At 34.2% G+C, this 20,704-nt stretch overlaps 1 protein-coding gene across 1 annotated transcript in view; it reads left to right on the top strand.

Annotated features, from left to right (window-relative positions):
- INTS6 (integrator complex subunit 6) overlaps positions 1–20,704 on the top strand; it is an 87,244-nt gene that overhangs the window by 14,846 nt on the left and 51,694 nt on the right. Inside the window, exon 4 of the mRNA XM_004433678.3 lies at positions 6,137–6,226. Within this exon, the coding sequence (XP_004433735.1) occupies positions 6,137–6,226 (90 nt within the window). The remainder of the gene's footprint in view (positions 1–6,136; positions 6,227–20,704) is intronic.

Raw genomic sequence — 20,704 nt, 5'->3', positions numbered from 1 at the left:
GTAATAGAGGAAACTAGTAGGATAGATAATGCAGGATTCATTTCATATTTTTACTATTTATATAGATTCTACAAAGTTGTAAATAAAGGGAACCTAAAGATGTAGTCAGCCTACTTAACCATTAGAAAATTTTTAACAGCAATCCTACTTAGTACTTGTCCAGTATAGGCGTGAGACCCTTTAGTGACGTAGTACTTATTTCTCAAGGCAGCCCTTTCCATCTTTTAACATTTTTGCTTGTTGTCGCTGTTATTTACTTGAAAAGGAAGTTTTAGCACAGGCTATTTCTGGGAGTTCTTGATTTTCTTACTAGGTGATATGCTTTTAGCCTAGATGTGTAAGATGTTATATACCTTAACATCCTTTTGTTGATTTCTATTGGCCATAGCTTTCCTGGCGTATAGCAAAATAGCTAGACAGTAATAGATGTAGGTTAGCTGAAGATGCTGTCACAGGAGAGCCAGAGCTGAGCTTTGGTACACATTTCCACTTCAATAGTAGCCTTAAGTCATGGGAAAAGTGTTGCATAGACAGGCACTTGGCTATCCTTATAGGATTGTTCAAAGGACTGGTAACGTGGTGGAGCATGGTGACACCAAAAGAAAACTTGAGCCCTTTGTCCTTCAACAAAGGTAGCCACTAAGAGTTTTACTGAACGCTCAGGGCTGCCTTCTTTTTGCTTCAGATGATAATAGATAAGGCCTGTTTAAGGGTGCAGTAAAATTCCTGTGCCCCTCCCCCACTACATTTTAAATTTCTTGGGTCAAACTAAAAATTATGATTCTGAGAACCAAGTTAGTTTGTATTTGGGGGGAAATTAGCCTTATTTTTATATTTTCAAAACTATTTTCTTTGCCAAATAACTTGTTTTAACATTTTCAAAAGCATTTTCTTTGCAAAAAGGAAATAGATTCTAGTGGATAAGATCTACTTACTTTTTTTTTTGGTGAGAGAGATTGGCCCTGAGCTAACATCCGTTGCCAGTCTTCCTCTTTTTGCTTGAGGAAGATTGTCGCTGAGCTAACATCTGGGCCAATCTTCCTCCACTTTGTACTTGGGACGCCACCACAGCATGGCTTGATGAGTGGTGTGTAGCTCTCTGCCTGGGATCCAAACCTGCGAACCCTGGGCCGCTGAAGTGGAGTGCATGAACTTAACCACTACGCCACTGGGCTGGCCCCCGATCTACTTTCTTTATTATGTTCTTTCAATTTTCTTATTGAGATTTTATGCCTTAATTTAATTAACCATGATACTGTTACATTTTTGAGAGAACTTAAGTGAAAATTTTTACTTTTAATCTTTAGCAAAACTCTCTTACCTGAGGCTTTTGCCCAATATTAAAATCAAATTTTCTAAATGACAGGATTTCCATTAGTAAATAGCTCTAGAGGTAGAATATTATACTTTGCATTGTATTTTCTAGTGACATGTCTAGATTTCTTCATGCCAAGAACCATGCTTTGAGAGTAAAATATCCGAGTTTAATTCTGCTAATGGCAAAAGGAAACTTTTAGTCCCTCTACTGGCTGCCTTTGATGTAGCAAAGCTTAATATATATTTTTTGGAGATATTATAACTAAGATAAAGGCTATTTAAAACTTTATGATCAACATATATTTTGAGGGAAATTCTAATATGAACTGTCCCCAAATTGAGTAACTTCATAAACATACTTACTGAGAATAAAAATGTAAAATAGTTACTCTTAAATATATAGATTTGAGATTATTAAACTGCAGAGGCGTGGCACCAAATAACATGATATTGCAGTGATTAAATCATGACTTTATAATTTAGACTTTGAAATGTTCAATTATTTTTTGGAAAACCTGAAAAAAAAACTTGTAATAGTGACACACAACCCAAACCGTGTTTTAATTTCTTGAATAAAAGATAGCGTTCTCAAAGAAAGATGGCAGTTATTTATTATGCTTCTGCCAAGAATAAATGTACTACAAAAGGCAAGGGAGGAACAGTGTAAAACTGTGTATAAGAAAACTTTATTGGAGCAACACGGTCTGGTCACTTTCTGCAGGTGATTTAGAAATTTATGCTTAAATTTGTTAATTCAAACGTTTACATATAGAGATAGGGATAATTTTTTCCTGAAGAAATAAAGCCTTTTATGTATAAATTATATTCATTACATTATTCTAATTTTTGTCATAACTAATACTATTGCTATTTTTTAGTGTGATTCTTGGCAAAACTCTTTCATCTTAGAGAGGAAGGGATCTTAGGCACGGTGGGGTTAAATAATTAAATAGGTGAAATGAGGATGGTCATGTTTTTCTTTACGTTTTTCTACCTTTGATCTTTATCTGAATTTTCCAAAATTTAAAGCCATTACAGAACTTAATATTACTTTGTATTCGTATACATAGTCTCTGAAAGTTGGTTGAAGTTATATAGTCTTCAAAAGTAAACATTGTTATATATTGTTTTTTTGTTTCAGTGTGTTTTTGTTGGGAGGAGGTACATTGATTTATAGATAGAAAAATTGGTGGATAAGAAATCACAGAGCAACAGGAAACCAAGTTAAAGGAATAGTCCTATTGTAGTTAATTTCAGTGCATAAAGAATATATTAAATAAAACCAAACTGATTGTAACACCATTCATTGTTGGGTGAATATGGCATAATCCAGGTTGGTGTAGAATTATATCTAAGAGAATTTAGCTGCTACCAACAGGACCTTCAAATGCTGCAGAAAGACCATGTGATTTAGAGTTGGAATAAGGTTCTAGCTTTTCCACTTACCAGCTGAGTGACTTTGGGTTATATCATTTAATCTCCCTGAACATTTTACCTCACCAAATTTTTAGGGTCAAATGAGATAATATAAGTGCTTTATTGTTATTATCAAGTATGTGGTTATTATAGCAATTTCAAGCATAGCCTCTGTGGAGAGTATTAGGTTAGTACTACTTAGTACTTAGTAGTAGTATTACGCTGGTAAAGTTTCAACTAAAAGCTTTGTTTTGTTGTCAAGGAAAAAGTAACTTTGATTTTAGTGTTTGAATTTAGCTTAAATTTTAGTGACTCAAAAACTTTTTGCTAAATTTTAATACATTTTAGCCTGATTTTTAGACATTATGGTCCTTAAGAAAGTATGTATTAGTTTTTGGATGGACATCATCATAAGGTTCTTAATACACCATAGATCATTGTTCTTTAGTTATGACCAGTTCTCTGGCCTCTGGAGGGTAGTTCTCAGAATACATTTACAGGAATGATAATGCATGGATGTAAAACTTTTGATCAGAAAATATGACTTTGACTTAGGTTAAAATGTAGAGGTGATATAGAGATACTACTGCAGGTATTTGGTCCATGCCGTGGTGGCTTTAAGACATTTGCTGATTTGTTTTTGAAAGGCAACAAATCAGGCAAAGTAGTTTCAGTTTAAGGGTGGAAGCAAAATACAATAGTTTTGAAGATAATTAGGACATTTGGTTTTCTTTATCTTCCTTTGCTAATTTTTGAGCTAAAATGAATGGTATTTGTAGAGACAAGGAGAGGAGAGTTTTTGTTATATGTACATAGGTACATACATTTATTATTTATGAGAGTAGAGATTATGTATCATGTACCTAACAATGCCTAATGTATTTAGTAAATGTTTGAATGACAAACATGAATGAATAGACAGTGGACGGTGGGACAGATATAGGAGGGAGATATTATACCCTTGTGGCCTAGCAAATTCATGAGTTATGTGTTAAGTTTGGGAAGCACTCATTTATATTGAGGTAAAAGTAACATATCTGTATTTTTTGAAGCTTGTTGAAGTTTGGATAATTCTAAATAGTTCTGTGAACTTGGGCAGCTTTGTATTAGGCTGTAATTGGTGAATCAGTGAGTATTTAAGTGCCCAGTGCTTAAATATTTTGTGCTCAGTGCTGAGGAAGAAATATGACATGATCCTTGCCTTCGTTGTATTCGAACACATGAGATAATAGCAAACAATACAAGATAGTGTATTTTAAAAATATTGTAGTATAGACACGTAACAAAATTTACCATCTTAACTATTTTTAGATGTAGAGTTCAGTAGTGTTAAGTATGTTCATGTTGTGCAAGATGTTATATATTTAAATTAAAAATAATTTGAGAAGGAGAGGATATATTCTATAGGGAAGTAGTATTCAAAATGTATTTCATGAAACTACTCCAAATCCAATTTTATTTTATTTATCTATATTTTTATTTATTTAATTTAAATTTGAAAACTACTGCTATTATAATTTGTAGAGGGAGAAGGGTAATTTTTCAAGACCAGCGTAATCAGGGAAGATTTCATGGAAGAAGAGGGAGACTTAAACTGGGACTTAATGATTAGGGATTGGATCAGTTGTGGGCAGGGAAAAGGAGAAGTATTCTACTTGGGGGAACCAATCAAAGTTCGGAGGTGGGAATGAACACTGTCTGTTTCTAGATCCATGAGAAGACCTGCATTATTAGAATTTATTATTTATGTTGGGAGTGAATGTTGTGAGAGACAATATAGTGTAATGTAATGTTTCCCAAAATGCATTCCGTTTATCATGATTGTTGTAGAGGGGGAAGGGAAGGTAATTTCATGTTTTCTTCCTTCAAGTCTCCAGTAATGTTTGAATGCTACTGTGCATTAGACATCTTCTGGAGGTTATATCCAACATATTTTAATTTTATTTGACCAGAGGAAGCTTTCTCCTTCCAGAACCATTGTTTCTTGGACACCAGTTTGAAAAATTTGTATATGTCACTTATAAGTTATGTGACTTGATCAAGAAATTTAATCTACCAGACCCCCCTGCCCCCCACTTTATGATGAACAGGTTATAATCACAATTACTGTATGTAAAAAGTGTTTATAAAGTCATTCAACAAATATTGAGTCTGTACTGTAATATGCTAGTGATTGAGTTATATAAATGTAAGGGAAAGGTTAGAATTGTGGAATATTACATGAATATAACCTTTCTACATCCTTGCTATTCTAAGTATGGTCTGTGGACATTAGCATCTCCCAGCATGCAATCTGGTTAGAAATGCGGAACCTTAGTCTTCATCCCAGACCTACTGAATCAGAACCTATGTTTTCTCAAGATCTCCAGTGATTCATATGCACATTAAAATTTGTCATATAGTGTTCTACATCATATCCAACAAAACTTCATTTTGTCCTTTCTTGAACACCGTTAGTAGCAGAGAATTTCATACCTTTGATTTCAAATACAAGGTTTCCCCTCTTGGAACTTCTACGCTTTGGTCATAGTTTTGTCTTAAAGAGTTATACAGAATGTGCTTAATATCTCAAATGAGAGCCATTTATATCTAAAAGATAAGCTTATGTTTATCTGAGTCCCTCACAAAATGTGTCACCTGGAATTGATCATAGTACTCATAGAGTGACTTGGCCAGAGATTTGAATGGAAGTTACTGAAGTTATTTCACTGTATGTATAGAATATTTGAGAGCTCTGTGCCACTGTGATCCATTGCCTTTTCTACTGTTGATTTGTATTCTTCTCGCCGGGCAATTTCTTTAAGTAAGCATTCTTAATCTTACTTTTTCATATTGGACTACAGTTACATTTTGGTAAGCTCTGAGGAGCCGTAGTGTTTCCATGGAACCAGCTCTTAGAGCCTTTCCATCCGTATACCTAGTCACTTGGTTAGACACTTTGATTTCAGGCGTAGATTACATTACATGGTAATGTTCACCTATTATTTTGCCTTCCTCTTTAAGAAGTTTCTCAGAAAATAATTGTCTTTCTATTACTTTAATTTGTAATGTCTAACTATGTCAGATTATTAGAATTGAACTCTAAGATCATTTTTAAGAAATTAAATACTTACAGTTACGTAAATATAAATGCTCACTGTAAGAATGAAAACAATACAAAAATGTAGAAAGAAGTGAAAAATCCACCTTTTTTTCTACCTAATCGCACTTCTTCAAGGCTGACCTCTATTCAGTTATGTTTCCTTCTAAACCTTTTTTTAATGTGCAGAAGTTAATATACTATACATAAAATTTAACATCAAGAAAAGGGGATTTATACACTATTCTGAGAATTGACTTTTTACTCAGAAAAATTAAGCTAGTGTCTAGACCTTAATATGATCAATGTGTTTTTTGACTTTAGGGAAGAAACCCTTTTTTCTTGGAGCCAGCAATAATTATTACAATTACTGATGGGAGCAAGTTGACTACTACCAGTGGAGTCCAGGATGAGGTAAGTTATGTTTATATCAGCATGGATTATGCAAATACAGTTGGAAAATCTTTACTTGTATATGCACTGTCAGATATGAACACCTTTAAATAGGTTTTCTCTTTGATTATTTGATGCAGTCTAGAGTCGGCTGTCTCCTAGAACTCGTCTACCTTCTCTGTTTGTAGCAATGGTCTCCAAATTCTTTTGAATAGAAATCCCATCTGTGAAAAATTTTTGAGCCTACCCCCTATCCAAATTATATGTGTATTTTTGAATTTATGTGAAGGTGACAGTGTCAGTTCATATAGTAAAATTAGTAACCTAAATTCTTATTTTCAGGTTAAAAAAAAATGGGGACAGCATTCTATAATTTCTTCCCATATTTCAGTAGATTGTCATGTGTACTCCACGGTGGAGACTCCTAGACTAGAGTACAGCAAAGCCAAGAGGAGGTTAAGACTAGGAAAAGTGAAGGTTTTGGACATTTTTATTCTATCTAAGTCAGATATAGTATAAATAATTTATAGCTAACCTCACCTATTCTCTATTAGCATGCATTATGCAGAGTTGGTTGTGTGTAGGGTGATAGGGTGAATACAGTAGATTTAAGTTTAAGCTGTTTTTACTGTAGTATTTGAACTGCTCTTGAACATTATGTTTATTTTTAAAAATATGTTGATAAAGAAAGGAGATAGTTTAGACTGTTCTCTTTACTATTTGCATTTGCTTTAGAATCTTAATTTAATTCTCATATTATTTACAAAATGTTTGATTAAGTAGGAAAAGTGTAGTTTTTTTTTTGTGAGGAAGATCACCCCTGTGCCAACATCTGCCAATCCTCCTCTTTTTTTTGCTGAGGAAGACTGGCCCTGGGCTAACATCTGTGCCCATCTTCCTCCACTTTATATGGGATGCCACCACAGCGCGGCTTGCCAGGCGGTGCGTCGGTGTGCGCCGGGGATCCGAACTGGCGAACCCCTGGCCACCGCAGCGGAGCACGCGCACTTAACCGCTTGCACCACCAGGCCGGCCCCAAAAGTGTAATTTTTAAGTTCGGTAATTTTTAGAAATACTTTCATTTGTGTGATATTATGGAATGCAAATTGGACATGGAGTCAGGACATGTGGATTCTAGTCTTCGTTCAACTACTTTCTAGCGGTGAACTTTGACCCAGTTACCTAACTTTCTTAAATCTCTATCCTTATCCATGAAAAAAGATGCTAATTCTTGCCTTACCTCATAGGAAGACTGAAATGAAGTAATGTATGTGAAAGTGCTTGGTAGGCTGTAAAGAGAAGAACATGGTATTCTTCTATCATGAAGTTGGAACCAGTAAAGAATTGTGATTGCCTGACCCTAATTTAGGGGGAAGAGAGCCAGAATTATTTTGTTTGAGCAATTGATATTAAAGGGTGTTTAGGATATAATTTATGGAGATAGAACTGAAAAATTTAGGTAGATTAAAATTCATAATTAGATAATTTATAGTCTATACATAATTAGTAGCCTTGGAATGCCCCATAGCTGAATTTAATTCGTTTTTGGGCTTTCTTGAATTTAGTTGACATGGATAGCCAATTAGGTCCTGCCACTATCAGGAACAGATAGAAATTGATTATATACATGAACAAGCAGTGGAAATGTGGCTTAACTTTGAAAGCAACAGATTTGAAACTCTCAAATTGATTTTTCTCACTTTATTTTCTTTTGAAAAATTTGAGTGAGAGAAAGATTGAGGTATCAATAATCAGGTCAGAAATACTATTAATAGAACCCATAATAATTTACTTCTTTATTCAATTTTATTTTGTATAAATTAGAATTCTTTTGATGGTTTTGTTTTGTTTTGATCCTTAATGATTTTGATTTGTAGTTGTGATGACTGGAAAGGTATTTCTGTTTTTTTATTGTGAAATATTCGTACTTGTGAGATTATCTATTGAGGGTGCTCTGTCTTCCTGCTTTATAGAAATGCCTGTTAGGGTACAATATATTCTATTCTCGTATATCTGGATCTGTTTTGTTTGTAATATTTGTTTTGGAGGACCTTTTCTAGCTTTTAAAAATAATTTGAAATATATGTGGATATTAGAATTGCTCACTTTTCTTCCTACGTCTTTAGGAAGGATATGGGAGAAATGGGACTATGTGTTTACAATAACCTAAAACTGCCTTACTAGTAAGGTTGGAAAGATTAACCTGTGGGCAAGGGTCTTACCTTTAGGTCTCTTCTATCTTCTACAATATTTAGCATAGTACTGAGAACAGAGCTTACATTAAAAAAATATTGACTACAGACGTTGTTGTATTGAGTCTGGTAGTCATCAAGATCAAAATTGATTACTACTACTACTTCTTATCTGAGATGCAAGATTGATTTGTTTTACGGCAAAGGTTTATTTTGGTTACGTAGTTGGAACATAAGTCTGTGAGTTGTTTTGGTTTTCAAGTTTAAGAATGTCTTTGATCCTTTGCATGTTTGGTTCTTAGTGAATGTACCCCAGATGTGCGTATTGTTGAAGCTTAACTTTTGCTAAAATGTTGTGAAATATTGATCTATTCTAGCCCGAAAAATTAAATTGTGATTCATTTTAAGGAGCCTTTCAATTCATAAAAAGCATACAGATGCGTTTTGTTTTGCTCTTGTCTGTATGTCTGTGTGCACATATGTGCTACATATGATGTGTATTTTCGTAATTTCTAGTAGGGAATAACAAACAGAATTTTGCTTTTATGTCTCTTTTTCTTCAGATCTCTTAACCTTTGCCTTTGGCAGAACTTGATTCTTTTTTAGATTTATTGAATAAGTGAATGTGCCAGTAAAATTTCCACATTAGGTATGTGTGTATATAATTCTTGATTGGCTGTGACCGTATTGATGCGATGTGTTACTGTTTATGGAGTTCTGCGTCCTACGTGTACAATATCCTTTACTCAAGAATTATGTTATCTCACCTGGTATCTTTATTATATCTGTTTTGTTCGTGCTATTTTTCAGGAATAAGTGTTCCTGCTGTTTTAAAATCATCCTTATGGCATATAGGGAAATACAGAGCTCATCTAGTCTTGCTCTTTGTTTTACAAATGAGGAAATTGAGATCCAGGGAGGCAGAGTGATTAGCTGAAGGTTCTAACATTCGTTATTGCCATAATCTGGATTAGAATTGATCTAAATTCCAAAGACATCCCAGCCCCTCCAGACCAGTGCTTTTTTTCCTGATGTACCTACTGCCTCTCTGTTCTTCTGTTTTTGTGTGTTTTTAAAATTTACCTTTTATTTACCTGATTTCCTGTTTGTCTACTTCAGCTTTCTATACAATTGTGACGTAGATATTATGTTCTTATTCACTCAGTGTTCCTTGATGACTATTGTGACCAGGGCATTTCTAGGCAGTGAGGATAACAAAGATGAATAGGGTAGTTTTCTGGTTCTTAGATTCATAGTCTTATGGGGGAGATGGCCTATTAAATGGTTTTATGAATGATAAAATAGAGGTACATACTTAGTGTATGGGAGCACTAAGAGGGACGAGGGAGGGTTAATATTACCTATCTTGTACATGTGTCAAATCCTGTGTGATTGGATTCATAAAATGGATTCATAAAATTGGACTCATAAAATTCATAAAAATGAATTTTTATAGTCATTTTAATTTTGATTAAATTCAAGGATCTTGTGGATGATTTGGTATAGGATGTTGCTCATATCTTATATCTGTGAAATTTATAAAGAAGCTTGGTATAAAGTTGTTTTGAACCTAGAAAATAGTTAATTGAAAAACTTAGTGCCATATTGTCTCTTGACCTGGCTAAGTGTGGCAGGCCAGAATGACCCAATTTCTTATAACTTATTTGTCGAAATAATATAGGGATATCATTTTCTCTGTGACGGGTCATCACTTAGCATTGTGTTAGGAGTTAGAAGAGTAATAGCTTTATATTACGGACAAAAATCTTGAGCTATATATGATCATTTTACCTTAATTCATGACTTTAATTGTCTTCTTTGGCCTCATTTAATAGAAGTCCATGCCATTGTCTGAGGTGTCATGAGCGTGTTTCTTGTGTTGTATTTTTGGATAGCTTGCAAGGACTTTTGATGACCAAAAGTGTTGTGTTGGAAGAGTATGTGTGTATTTGTTGCCTCTTTTTTTCTAAGTGTAGCTATTTGATAAAACTGGTTGTTTGCAATATTTTAAGTTATGAGGAGTGAGTTAGATGGGACTTTGAATTCTGATAGACAAGAAAACTATATTGCTTACCCCCATAGTAGTAATCTTTGATGTTGATAAGCACACTTGTGGCCAAATACTCATAGGTGTCATTCATCATATGGTATTACTGATATATCAAATGTTTTTGTAGAATCACCAAATTATGATTAGAGTTATAGAAAAAATTTTTTTCTGTTTTTTATTCGCTGCGAAGATCCTCTCTAGTACTGTTTTGCAATGGAAAACTATTCTGTACTGTGATTCCAGGAACACATGGCTAACTATATTGCTCAATAAAGTAACAAGAAGAAATCTTGCCAGTACTTTCTTGGTGATGAATGACATTCCAGGGTAGTGTAGCAGTTATTTTTCTCTTCCTTGAAAGTGCTAATAGTAGTATTATCTTTCAAATATTGAGATTTCTGTATGCTGAAGAATCTTTCTACTTCTCTTTATCAATGTTGTGATTGTCCTGGAGGCTAACATTTTAGAGAAGGTATTTGTAGTCAAAAAACCTGTTCACTTTTGACATTAAAAGTTTTGCCTTATGAGCTTTCCCAGCTTTTGAAGACAAACTAGGACAACTACTTTTATAACTTCTTGGCAGATGTTCAGAAAGGGCATGTGTTTGTAGAAAGAGAATGTATGAGTAATCTCAGCTATGTGTTCAAGTGGCTATAGATTGAGGTCTTATCTTTCAACTTGTCAGTTCTCAAAGGTTGTTGCAAAAATCCCATCAATCTTTGAGATGTGAACTGGTATTAGTGACTTTGCTGGATCATTCTGGGCAATGTAGATAGTTTTACCTTTTACAAGGATAATCTATAATTAGGATCTATAGTAGTTTATATTTAATTCTTCATGATCTGTACTGATTAAAAGACAATCCAGACTTTTTGAAATCTGTTTCTAGTATCTGAAATAATTCAGAAACTACATCTCTCTTCCCCCCATAAAATGTTTTCATTTCACTAAAATCATTAAAAATATGTGCCAAAAGCTGTCAAAACTATTTTAATTGTGTCAGTAAAGATTTTTGAACATGTATTTAACATAGTTTTTTCCTAGTACACTTAGAATTTTGGGGAACTTTTTCTTTTTTAAAAAGACTGCTAAAAGAATCTTGAGGGATGTCATTGCAGTATGATAGAATGTATCAAATAGATCTATGTGTAAATGCGTTTGAGTTTTCATGTTTGTCCTTTAGTAGTGGTACCTCTTCATATTGATATTATTAGGGGCTCAGTAGCAATATCAGGATTAGCTCCTGTCTTACTGATTTGTGATTCAAATGTTCTAAACATATGTACAACATTATTATATCTGTTAGTCTCTGTCAATTCAACTTTCTAAGAACATTTAAAAGAATTTTGGATGGAGATCATTTATATTTTTTTAATCCATATTTTTTGGCCTTGTTCTCTCAACCTCTGGATTTATTACTTCTGGTGTGCTATGGAAATATATACATCTGCAATTATCAGTATATTTAAAATAATGTAATTATAATAAAAATGCATAATTAAAAGAAGTTGATGAAATATTTCAATTAAATACCTATGTGAATTTAATACCTAAGTGAATTTTTAGCAATTCACATTTGCAATACTCATACGTTTTTTCAAGTTCATGTGGAAAGAAAAACTCTTAAGGATTGCCTCTAGACAAACACTACAGTAGAATAATGAAAAAGAAATGCTGACTGGGGCCGGCCCCATGGCTTAGTGGTTAGGTGTACACGCTCCACCACTGGTGGCCCGGGTTTGGATCCCGGGTGCGCACTGTCGCACCGCTTGTCTGGCCATGCTGAGGCGGCGTCCCACATACAGCAACTAGAAGGATGTGCACCTATGACATACAACTATCTACTGGGGCTTTGGGGAGAAAAAGGGGGAAAAGAGGAGGATTGGCAATAGCTGTTAGCTCAGAGCTGATCTTCCTCACAAAAAAAAAAAAAAAGAAATGCTGGCTGATCATTCTTTAATGACGTTATATAGCTACAATAACTCATCTAGAATTCTGTGGTAGAATATATCAAAATAACTTTTATTCAGAGGGTGAAGCAACTTCACTCTGCATTTCTTAGCCTGTCAGAACCAATAAGCAATAAGAGATAATACATATGTAAGGAATATTTCATTTAGAGATGTTTTTATTAGTCTTCTGATTCTAACTCTTCCATATATAAACTCTTGTGATATTTAGAACATTAGTTTTCAAATGGCTGTATCAAAATCACCTAGGCTGTTGTATAAACTATACGTGCCTCAGCTCTAATTCTGGAAATTTTGATTCAGTTGATCTGGGCAGGGACCTGAGAATCTGTATTTTTTGAAAGCATCCTAGTTGATTCTGATGCACAATCAGATTTGGAAACTATAGTTTTAGAACACAATATAACTACAAATATATTTTTTAAAAATCTTCACAACATACATGTGAAAATGAACAACTTCAACAAAATAAGTTAAAACTTTTTGACTTACAAGGCCAGCAAAATATTTTGTTTAAGATAAAAATTAATTTTTGACCTTTAGAATTGTTAAACTTGGGAAGGGGTTTCCAAAGGATATGGAATAGGTCTTCTGTGCATCTTTTTTATAATGGTTGATATAGTTGAGAATTGATTGTTGGATAGCCCTGAAATATTAACTTCTACAGTGACTACAGTCAATTTGTAGTTACTGCTTTTGCTGTGCTGTATAGAAGAGAATGCTTAGACCCTGAGTATGAGATGGGGTAGAGGAAGAGAGGATTAGAAAAGAAGAGTAATTATTTCGTATTATCTGTCATGTGCTTGCTATCCCTGGCTTAGGGTTTTTTATCCAAAGGACTACATAGTATTCTGTTATCCTTACTATGCTTTAATTCCTGGTTTGGATGTCTGTAAGTAGCATTATTTAAAAAAAAAAAAAAAAAATATGTATGTCTGTATGTATGTATGTATACTTGGCCCAGATGAGGGCAATTTATAAAGAATTGGTGATAGTTACACTTAATTTTTGCTTTCTAGAGAATTGCTGCTAAAATACCCTACAATTATGAATTGTTCCAATTTTGAATTCTTAAAGTATATTTTAGATTAATTCAGCAATAAGTTTTCTTGTGATGCATAGTAACTTTTGTTCTATATAAGAATAGTGCCTCACCATACACTTATACTTACTGGGGACACAAGATGGAATTAAGCAAGGCTCTTGCCCCTAGAAAACGTATTGTCTTTGAAGATAGGCAAGTAAATAAGCATTTGTAATACACTGAGATAAATCTGTTGGCAGAAATAAACAGAAGGTTCTGAGAGAGCATAAAGAGAGGAACTAAGTTTTGAGGGATGAGTAAGGAATTGAGCCATGACATTTCAGGAAGAGGGAGCAGTGTGCAGAAGTATGAAGGCATGAAAACATTGTGTTGGGAGACTATAAATTATATGAGTAGAGTATGAAAAGTGTAGGTAGGAGGAGTGGGTGCTTGAAATGTAGGTAGAGACCAGATGATACCACCCTGTGGAGATTGAACATCATTGGTTAACATTTGCAGAGGAGGTACTGAAGAGGTTAAGCAAGTGAGTCACAGGATTTGCATTTTAATAAGCTTGCTCTGCCAGCAAGGTGAAAGAAAATTGATTGATTGAAGGATGGTAAACTGGGAAGAATTAGCAAACTACAGGCAACAACCCAGGAAAAAGATGGAGTGTGCTAAAACTAAGCCAGTGCTGGATAGGAGGGCAGAAATCCGAAAGATTCGATAGGTGTGCTAGGTAGGTCTTCGGTAAGGTAGGAGAACAAAGCAAAGTGTTTGACAGGGGTTCTGAACTCAGGGTCCAGGCTTGGGCTTCAGAGTTCTGTGAATTCTCTGAAATCTTAACCAGATGTTGTCTATCTGTGTGTATGTACATTTTTCTAGGGGAGAGAGGTCTATAGCTTTAATTATATTCTCAAACAAGTGAAAAAAAACACTAGTAGTATTTCGAGGTTTCCAACTTGGGAATCTATGTGGATGCTGGTAGTGTTAACTGAAATGGGGATATTGGATAAGTAGTAGAAAGTAATATAAAATAATTGTTTGATAAAGTATTATCTTTAGGGTATGAATGTTTTAAAGGAGTTATGAGCCAACTTTTAAAACAATAACCTCAAGGACTTTTTTCTTGCCTTTTAACATTATGTCTTAGGAAAAGTATTTTATATTTATTTATTTATTTTTTTTTAAAGATTTTATTTATTTTATTTTTTCCCCCCAAAGCCACAGTGGATAGTTGTATGTCATAGCTGCACATCCTTCTAGTTGCTGTATGTGGGACTCGGCCTCAGGATGAACGGAGAAGTGGTGCCTCGATGCGCACCCGGGATCCGAACCCGGGCCACCAGCATCGCAGCGCGCGCACTTAACCACCAAGCCACAGGGCCGGCCCAGTATTTTATATTTAAAAACAGAAATAAGCAGAATTTTATCTCTGGATTCCAATAGTTACAATTTTTATTTTGAAGCAGATTAAATAAGTCCTAAGTCATTTTATTATTTATTTATCAGATCTTTAAGTTTTTTAATTTAAGGCCACAGTGATGCGAACATCTAAAATTGCTTATTTCAAACGTGTGAACATTGAAATTCAGACTGCTAGGACAAGAGTGCTGTGTGTGTGGTGTACACCTTGTACTAGAGTCGAGTCAGTTAAAGAGGATGCAAGCCTAATTTCTTTTCTGTTCATTAGTATGTAATTTAAGAATAGTAGTAGATTGGCTTTAACCGCATTGGCAGTTTTCTGCTAGTTAAACTCAAGTTAAGTCAGTCTGTTAGGTGTATCTCATGCCTCTTCAAGTCAGATTACAATTTGAGAGCCTGAAAAAGTTGAGTACTTGGTCTCCTGATAAGGCACACTAGGTAAGCATTAGGCTGCTAGTTGTTTATAAATACCTTCATTATACTTATAAATAGTTATTTTATGTAACTTCTACTTTCAATTGTTCTTTTCAGATGTAATACAATATATTTTAAATTTTTTAGATTTGTATATTAGGAATACACTGTGCAGTGACTGGAATGGTATTGAAACTATGATCTTTACATCAAGGCAAGGCTATGTTTTGATCTAGACAAGGCTATTTCGGTATATTTTTCCCCACGCTCTGTCTTTTCAGGTTGAATTACTGATTTTTCCCCCCTTTGTTTTGTTTGTTGTGGTTTTGATGTTTTTTTTCCTTTCAGCTAAAGGAGCAGCCCAGTGGTTTTCAAGAAGTGCCAAAGTGCACTGACTGTCTCATGATGACTGGTGCCTCAGGGAGGGTCATGATTCCTGGATACAGGATCGACCTGATCCTGGATGTCACTTCAAGCAGTCAGATCGTGGGGAAAAGCCTTGTCTAATGGCTAGCCTTCCTCAAAAGTCTGATGCTAGTCATCCTGGAAGGCCTCAGAAAAAGCCTTAAAGGTGAGCAGAGTAGAGTGTAGTTCTCTCTGGGGGCTGTGACTATTTGTTGGAGAATATGATTCAACATAGAATAACAACCCTAACCTGACAAATCCAGATTCAATTGGTAAATTAACTTTAGTTTATAAATTTGTTGATGATGATGATCAGACCCCAACTTTGAGTTATTAGAAATTACCCTCCTAAGTTTAAGATCTATAAAGGGAGGAATTTGGTATTTTCTGGCCTTTCAGAACCTTAGGTTAGTCTGTTATTTTAAATGGAAACAGCCTACTATCACAGCTAAGAAACACCTTGGTTACAAAGTTGCATTATGTTGTTAATTATGGATTAAAAAACATTTAGTGAGGTATTCTCTTAGTTTATATATTTATCATATATTGATTATATTTCAGGCAATTGGGCTTCAGAATTTGGAAGGACAAATTTTCGTTTGATTTGTCTGTTATAATAATTTTTTAAAAATATAGTCACCTTTGAAGCAGTTTGGATTTATGATCATATTTTATTGCATTCAACTTGGAGAATATTGTCTGCATCATTCGAATAACATTTTTAGCCTCGTAAAAAGATTCTTGAGAGATATTTTGAGCATTTTGGTTTGGAAAAAGTTTAATTCTAGGCCTCTTTTTCTATGCTTTGAAGCAATATTCATATAATAACTTGATAATAACCATGATTGCTGAATTTTGAAGTAAATTCTAAAACTTGTCCTAAGACTTACTAGGATTTTTTTTTATAAAGTCACCTGTATTTTATATACATATTATATTTTTATAATATTTTAAAAAATATATTATTAATTTTTAAAAATATATATTATATAAAAATAATATGGGCATGTGCCATCCCCAATGTATGTATATTTTTATGTTTAGAAATTATATATATCACTGCTGTATTAATATTAGAAAACATATACAGAATAGAAATAGAAATTTAAAAAGATGAGATGAAAAAACTTAATACAAAGGAAGTTCTGATATTTTCTTCCCCATACCATGCATCATGATATATGCCAGGAGTTGGCAAACTTTTTTTAAATTTTTTTTTGTGGTGAGGAATATTAGTCCTGAGCTAACATCTGTTGCCAATCCTCTTTTTGCTGAGGAACATTGGCCTTGGGCTAACGTCCATGCCCATCTTCGTCTACTTTATATACAAGACGCCTGCCACAGCATGGCTTGATAAGCAGTGCATAGGTCCACACCCAAGATCCAAACCTGCAAACCCCAGGCTGCTGAAGCGGAGCATGCGAGCTTAACCACTACGCTGCCAGGCCAGCCTGGCCGACTTTTTTTAAAGGGCCAGAAAGTAAATATTTTAGGCTTTTTAGCCCATGTGATCCGTGTTGGAACTACTCAGTTTTGCTATTGTAGGGCAAAAGCAGCCATTGACAATATGTTAAATGAATGAGTGTGGCTGTCTTCAATAAAATTTTATTTACCAAAACAAGTTGTGGACTGGATTTGGCTGGTGGGCCATAGTTTGCTGATCCCTGGAGTATACCCTGTTTTGTAGACCACTGCCTTAGGCCTTGAAATTGTGTTATACTACTTCTGTTAGGTACTTTTCACCATCAGTTTTAGAGTGCAGTTGATTTTCCTTAATGAAGTGAGCAGGAGAATACTAGTAGTTAGAATGTATTCAGTTTAATTGAACAAATACTTATTGAACACCAGTGGTGTTCAGACACAAGTGTAGGTGCTGGGATCATGAGTTTGGTAAGAGAGATAGGTAAACTCTTATGGCATGGCATAAGAAATAAAATGATTACAGCACAAGCTGCTGAGAAAGTGAGGCTGGTGCTGGGAAATGATGTCTCAAGTTGGACTTATAAAGATTAATTCAAGTTTTCAAAGTTAGTAGATGCAGAGACATAAAGGTCATGGGAGAGAGTATGGGGGAACTATATATGCCTCAGTACTGATGGTTAGCTGAGTATTCAAGAAAGAAGCATCAGGAAATGAGACTGGACAGATTGGCATTGCCCTTCGTATATGCTCTGTGAGGGAACTTGGACTTTGCCTTATAGGTTGATGGTAACCACTGAAGAGATTTTAATAGAAGAAAGTGATCAAATTTGGATTTTAGAAAGATAGTGGCAGTAGTGTGGAATATAGAGGAGTAGATATTGTTGGTAACTCATTTTTTTTTGTTTTTTTACCTCCGTGTAAAAGAGGACACAATTGTTTTTGGGTTGTTTTATACCAGACAATATTTATTAAGAAACTTGGAATACTATTTAGCAATAAAAAGGAATGAACTACTAACATGCTACATGGATGAACCTTCAAAACTTTATGCTAGCTGCAGAACACCACATATTGTAAGATTCCCTTTTTGTGGAGTGCCCAGAAAGTAGATTAGTGGTGGCCTTGGAGTAGACTGGGGACTGACTGCAAATGGGTATGAGGGATCTTTTTGGGTGTTGGAAATGTTCTAAAATTGGATTGTGGTGATGGTTATTACAGTTCTGTAAATTTAAATAATTGAATTGGACACTTAAGATGGGTGAATTTTATGGTAGATAATTATACCTTAATGAAGTTGTTAAAAAAATTAGACCTCACCTTTGAAGTTTGTTGCAGTAAAACTTTGTTAAAGAAGTTATTTCCATATTGCTGATTGCCAAATAATTGCTCTTTCCTCTGAACAAATAATTGATCTTCAACTACTAGAACCAAAAAAAAAGTGTTTTTTTTTTTAACTTAAAGGGTATACATTGTAACTAGAAAGTGTAACTGTAGGAACTACCAACTAAATAAATCAGATTGTTACTAAATTTTATAGAATTCACTTGGGCTTTAATAATTTTTTAGTTTTCCTTTCTTTATTAAATACAATATGAGGAAAATTATCTTAAATTCTTATATTGGATAATATTAATAAAAAGCTAGAAATAGCCTAAGGGAAATCTATTTGATTTTTTTTTTTTTTCAAGGAAATAATTGCTAAAGAAAGAACCTGAAGTATGATGATTTTAAGTTTATAAATTGTTTCCTTATAAACTTAATAGTCATAGAAAACGAATAAAAAGAATACAGAACAATTGGAAAATGGTTAATTTCACTCAATAAATATTTATTTGAAGGCCTACTATGTGGTAGGCACTGTTTCTTAGAAACAGATTGTGAAAGATTCTTACTGTGTTATTTCCTTTTGTTCTTGGTTGCCAAAGTAATTTATGAGATTGAGCATAATCATTAAGAAAATATATATAATACTTAATCATGTTACTTTTTATTGTTTACCGGGTAACTTCACATCTTACTTAATTCCCAATTCTGTGAGAGTGAGGAAAATGAGTCTTAGTGTAGTTGATTCCCAAGTTAGAGGCAGAGCTGGGACTTGACCATTCGTTTTTTCTTTTTACTTCATGTCTATTGCTCTTTACATTCTAGTGTGGGATTAAAACAACAACAGCAAAAAACAGTACAGTACTGCATAAGGATAGACATAGATCAATGGATAAAATTGAGAGTTCAGAAACAAACCCATACATTTATGGTCAATTGATTTTCAACAAGAGAGCCAAGACAGCTTAATGGGGAAAGAATAATTTTTTTAACAAATGGTACTGGATAACTGAATATCCACATGTAAGAGAGTGAGGTTGGGTCCCTACCTGACACCATATACAAAAATGAAATCAAAATGGATCGGCAACCTAAATGTGAGAGCTAAAAACTCTTGAAAGAAAAAAACATAGAGGTAAATCTTCATGATCTTGGATTAGGCAGCAGTTTCTTAGATGTGACACCAGAGGCACAACCATAGAAAAATTAGATAAATTTGAGTTCATCAAATTAAAAACATTCGTGCTTCAAAGGGTACTATCAAGAAAAGATAGTAACAGAATAGGAGAAAATATGTGCAAATCATATATCTGGTAAAGGCTTACTATGCAGACTATAAAAAGAACTATTACAACACAAAAATGAAAAGACAGCCCAATTATAAAATGGGCGAAAGATTTGAAAAGATATTTCCCCAAATAGGATATACAAATGGCCAATAAGCAGGTGAAAAGATGTTCAACATCGTTAGTCATTAGGGAAATGCAAATCAAAACCATAATGAGATACCACTTCACACCTACTATAATGGCTATCATAAGAAAGATGGATAATAACAAACGTTAGCAGGAATGTAGCTAAACTGGAACCCTCATACATTGCCGGTGGTAATGTAAAATGATGCATCTGCTGTAGAAAACAGTTTGGCAGTTCCTCAAGAAGTTCAACACAGAGTTATCATATGACCCCCAAATTCCACTCCTCATTATGTACCCAAGAGAAATGAAAACATGTCCACTTAAAATGTCATATCAGCATTATTTATAGTAGCCAAAAAGTAGAAATAACCCAGTGTCCATCAACCAATGAATAGATAAACAAAATGTGGTATATCCATACAATGGAATATTCAGCCTTAAAAAGGAATGAAATTCTGACACTACTATGGGATGAACCTTGAAAACATGCTAAATGAAAGAAGCCAAACACTGAAGGCCGCTTACTGCATGATTCCATTTATATGAAATGTCCAGAATAGGAAATTCCATAGAAACAGAAATAGTGACTGCTAGGGGTTATGGGTAAGAGGAGATGCTGATGTACTGGTACGGGGTTTCTTTTTTGGGTGATGCAAATGTTCTGAAATTAGATAGTGGTGATGATTGTACAGCTCTGCCTCCTTGGTTCAGCTATTCTAAAGAAATGAAATAAAACAAATGGAAAAACTCGTATCTTTGCTCCACCACACCCTATTTCCCTCTCTAGTGACTTTCTTAATTTCCTTATTTTCTTTGGCAGCAAAATTAGAAATCATTTTTGATATCTCCTTGACTT

This window comes from Ceratotherium simum, chromosome 10, assembly GCF_057802395.1.
Source record: "Ceratotherium simum simum isolate JZ-2026a chromosome 10, ASM5780239v1, whole genome shotgun sequence".
NCBI lineage: Eukaryota > Metazoa > Chordata > Mammalia > Perissodactyla > Rhinocerotidae > Ceratotherium > Ceratotherium simum.
This window is presented reverse-complemented; position numbering and strand designations above follow the sequence as displayed.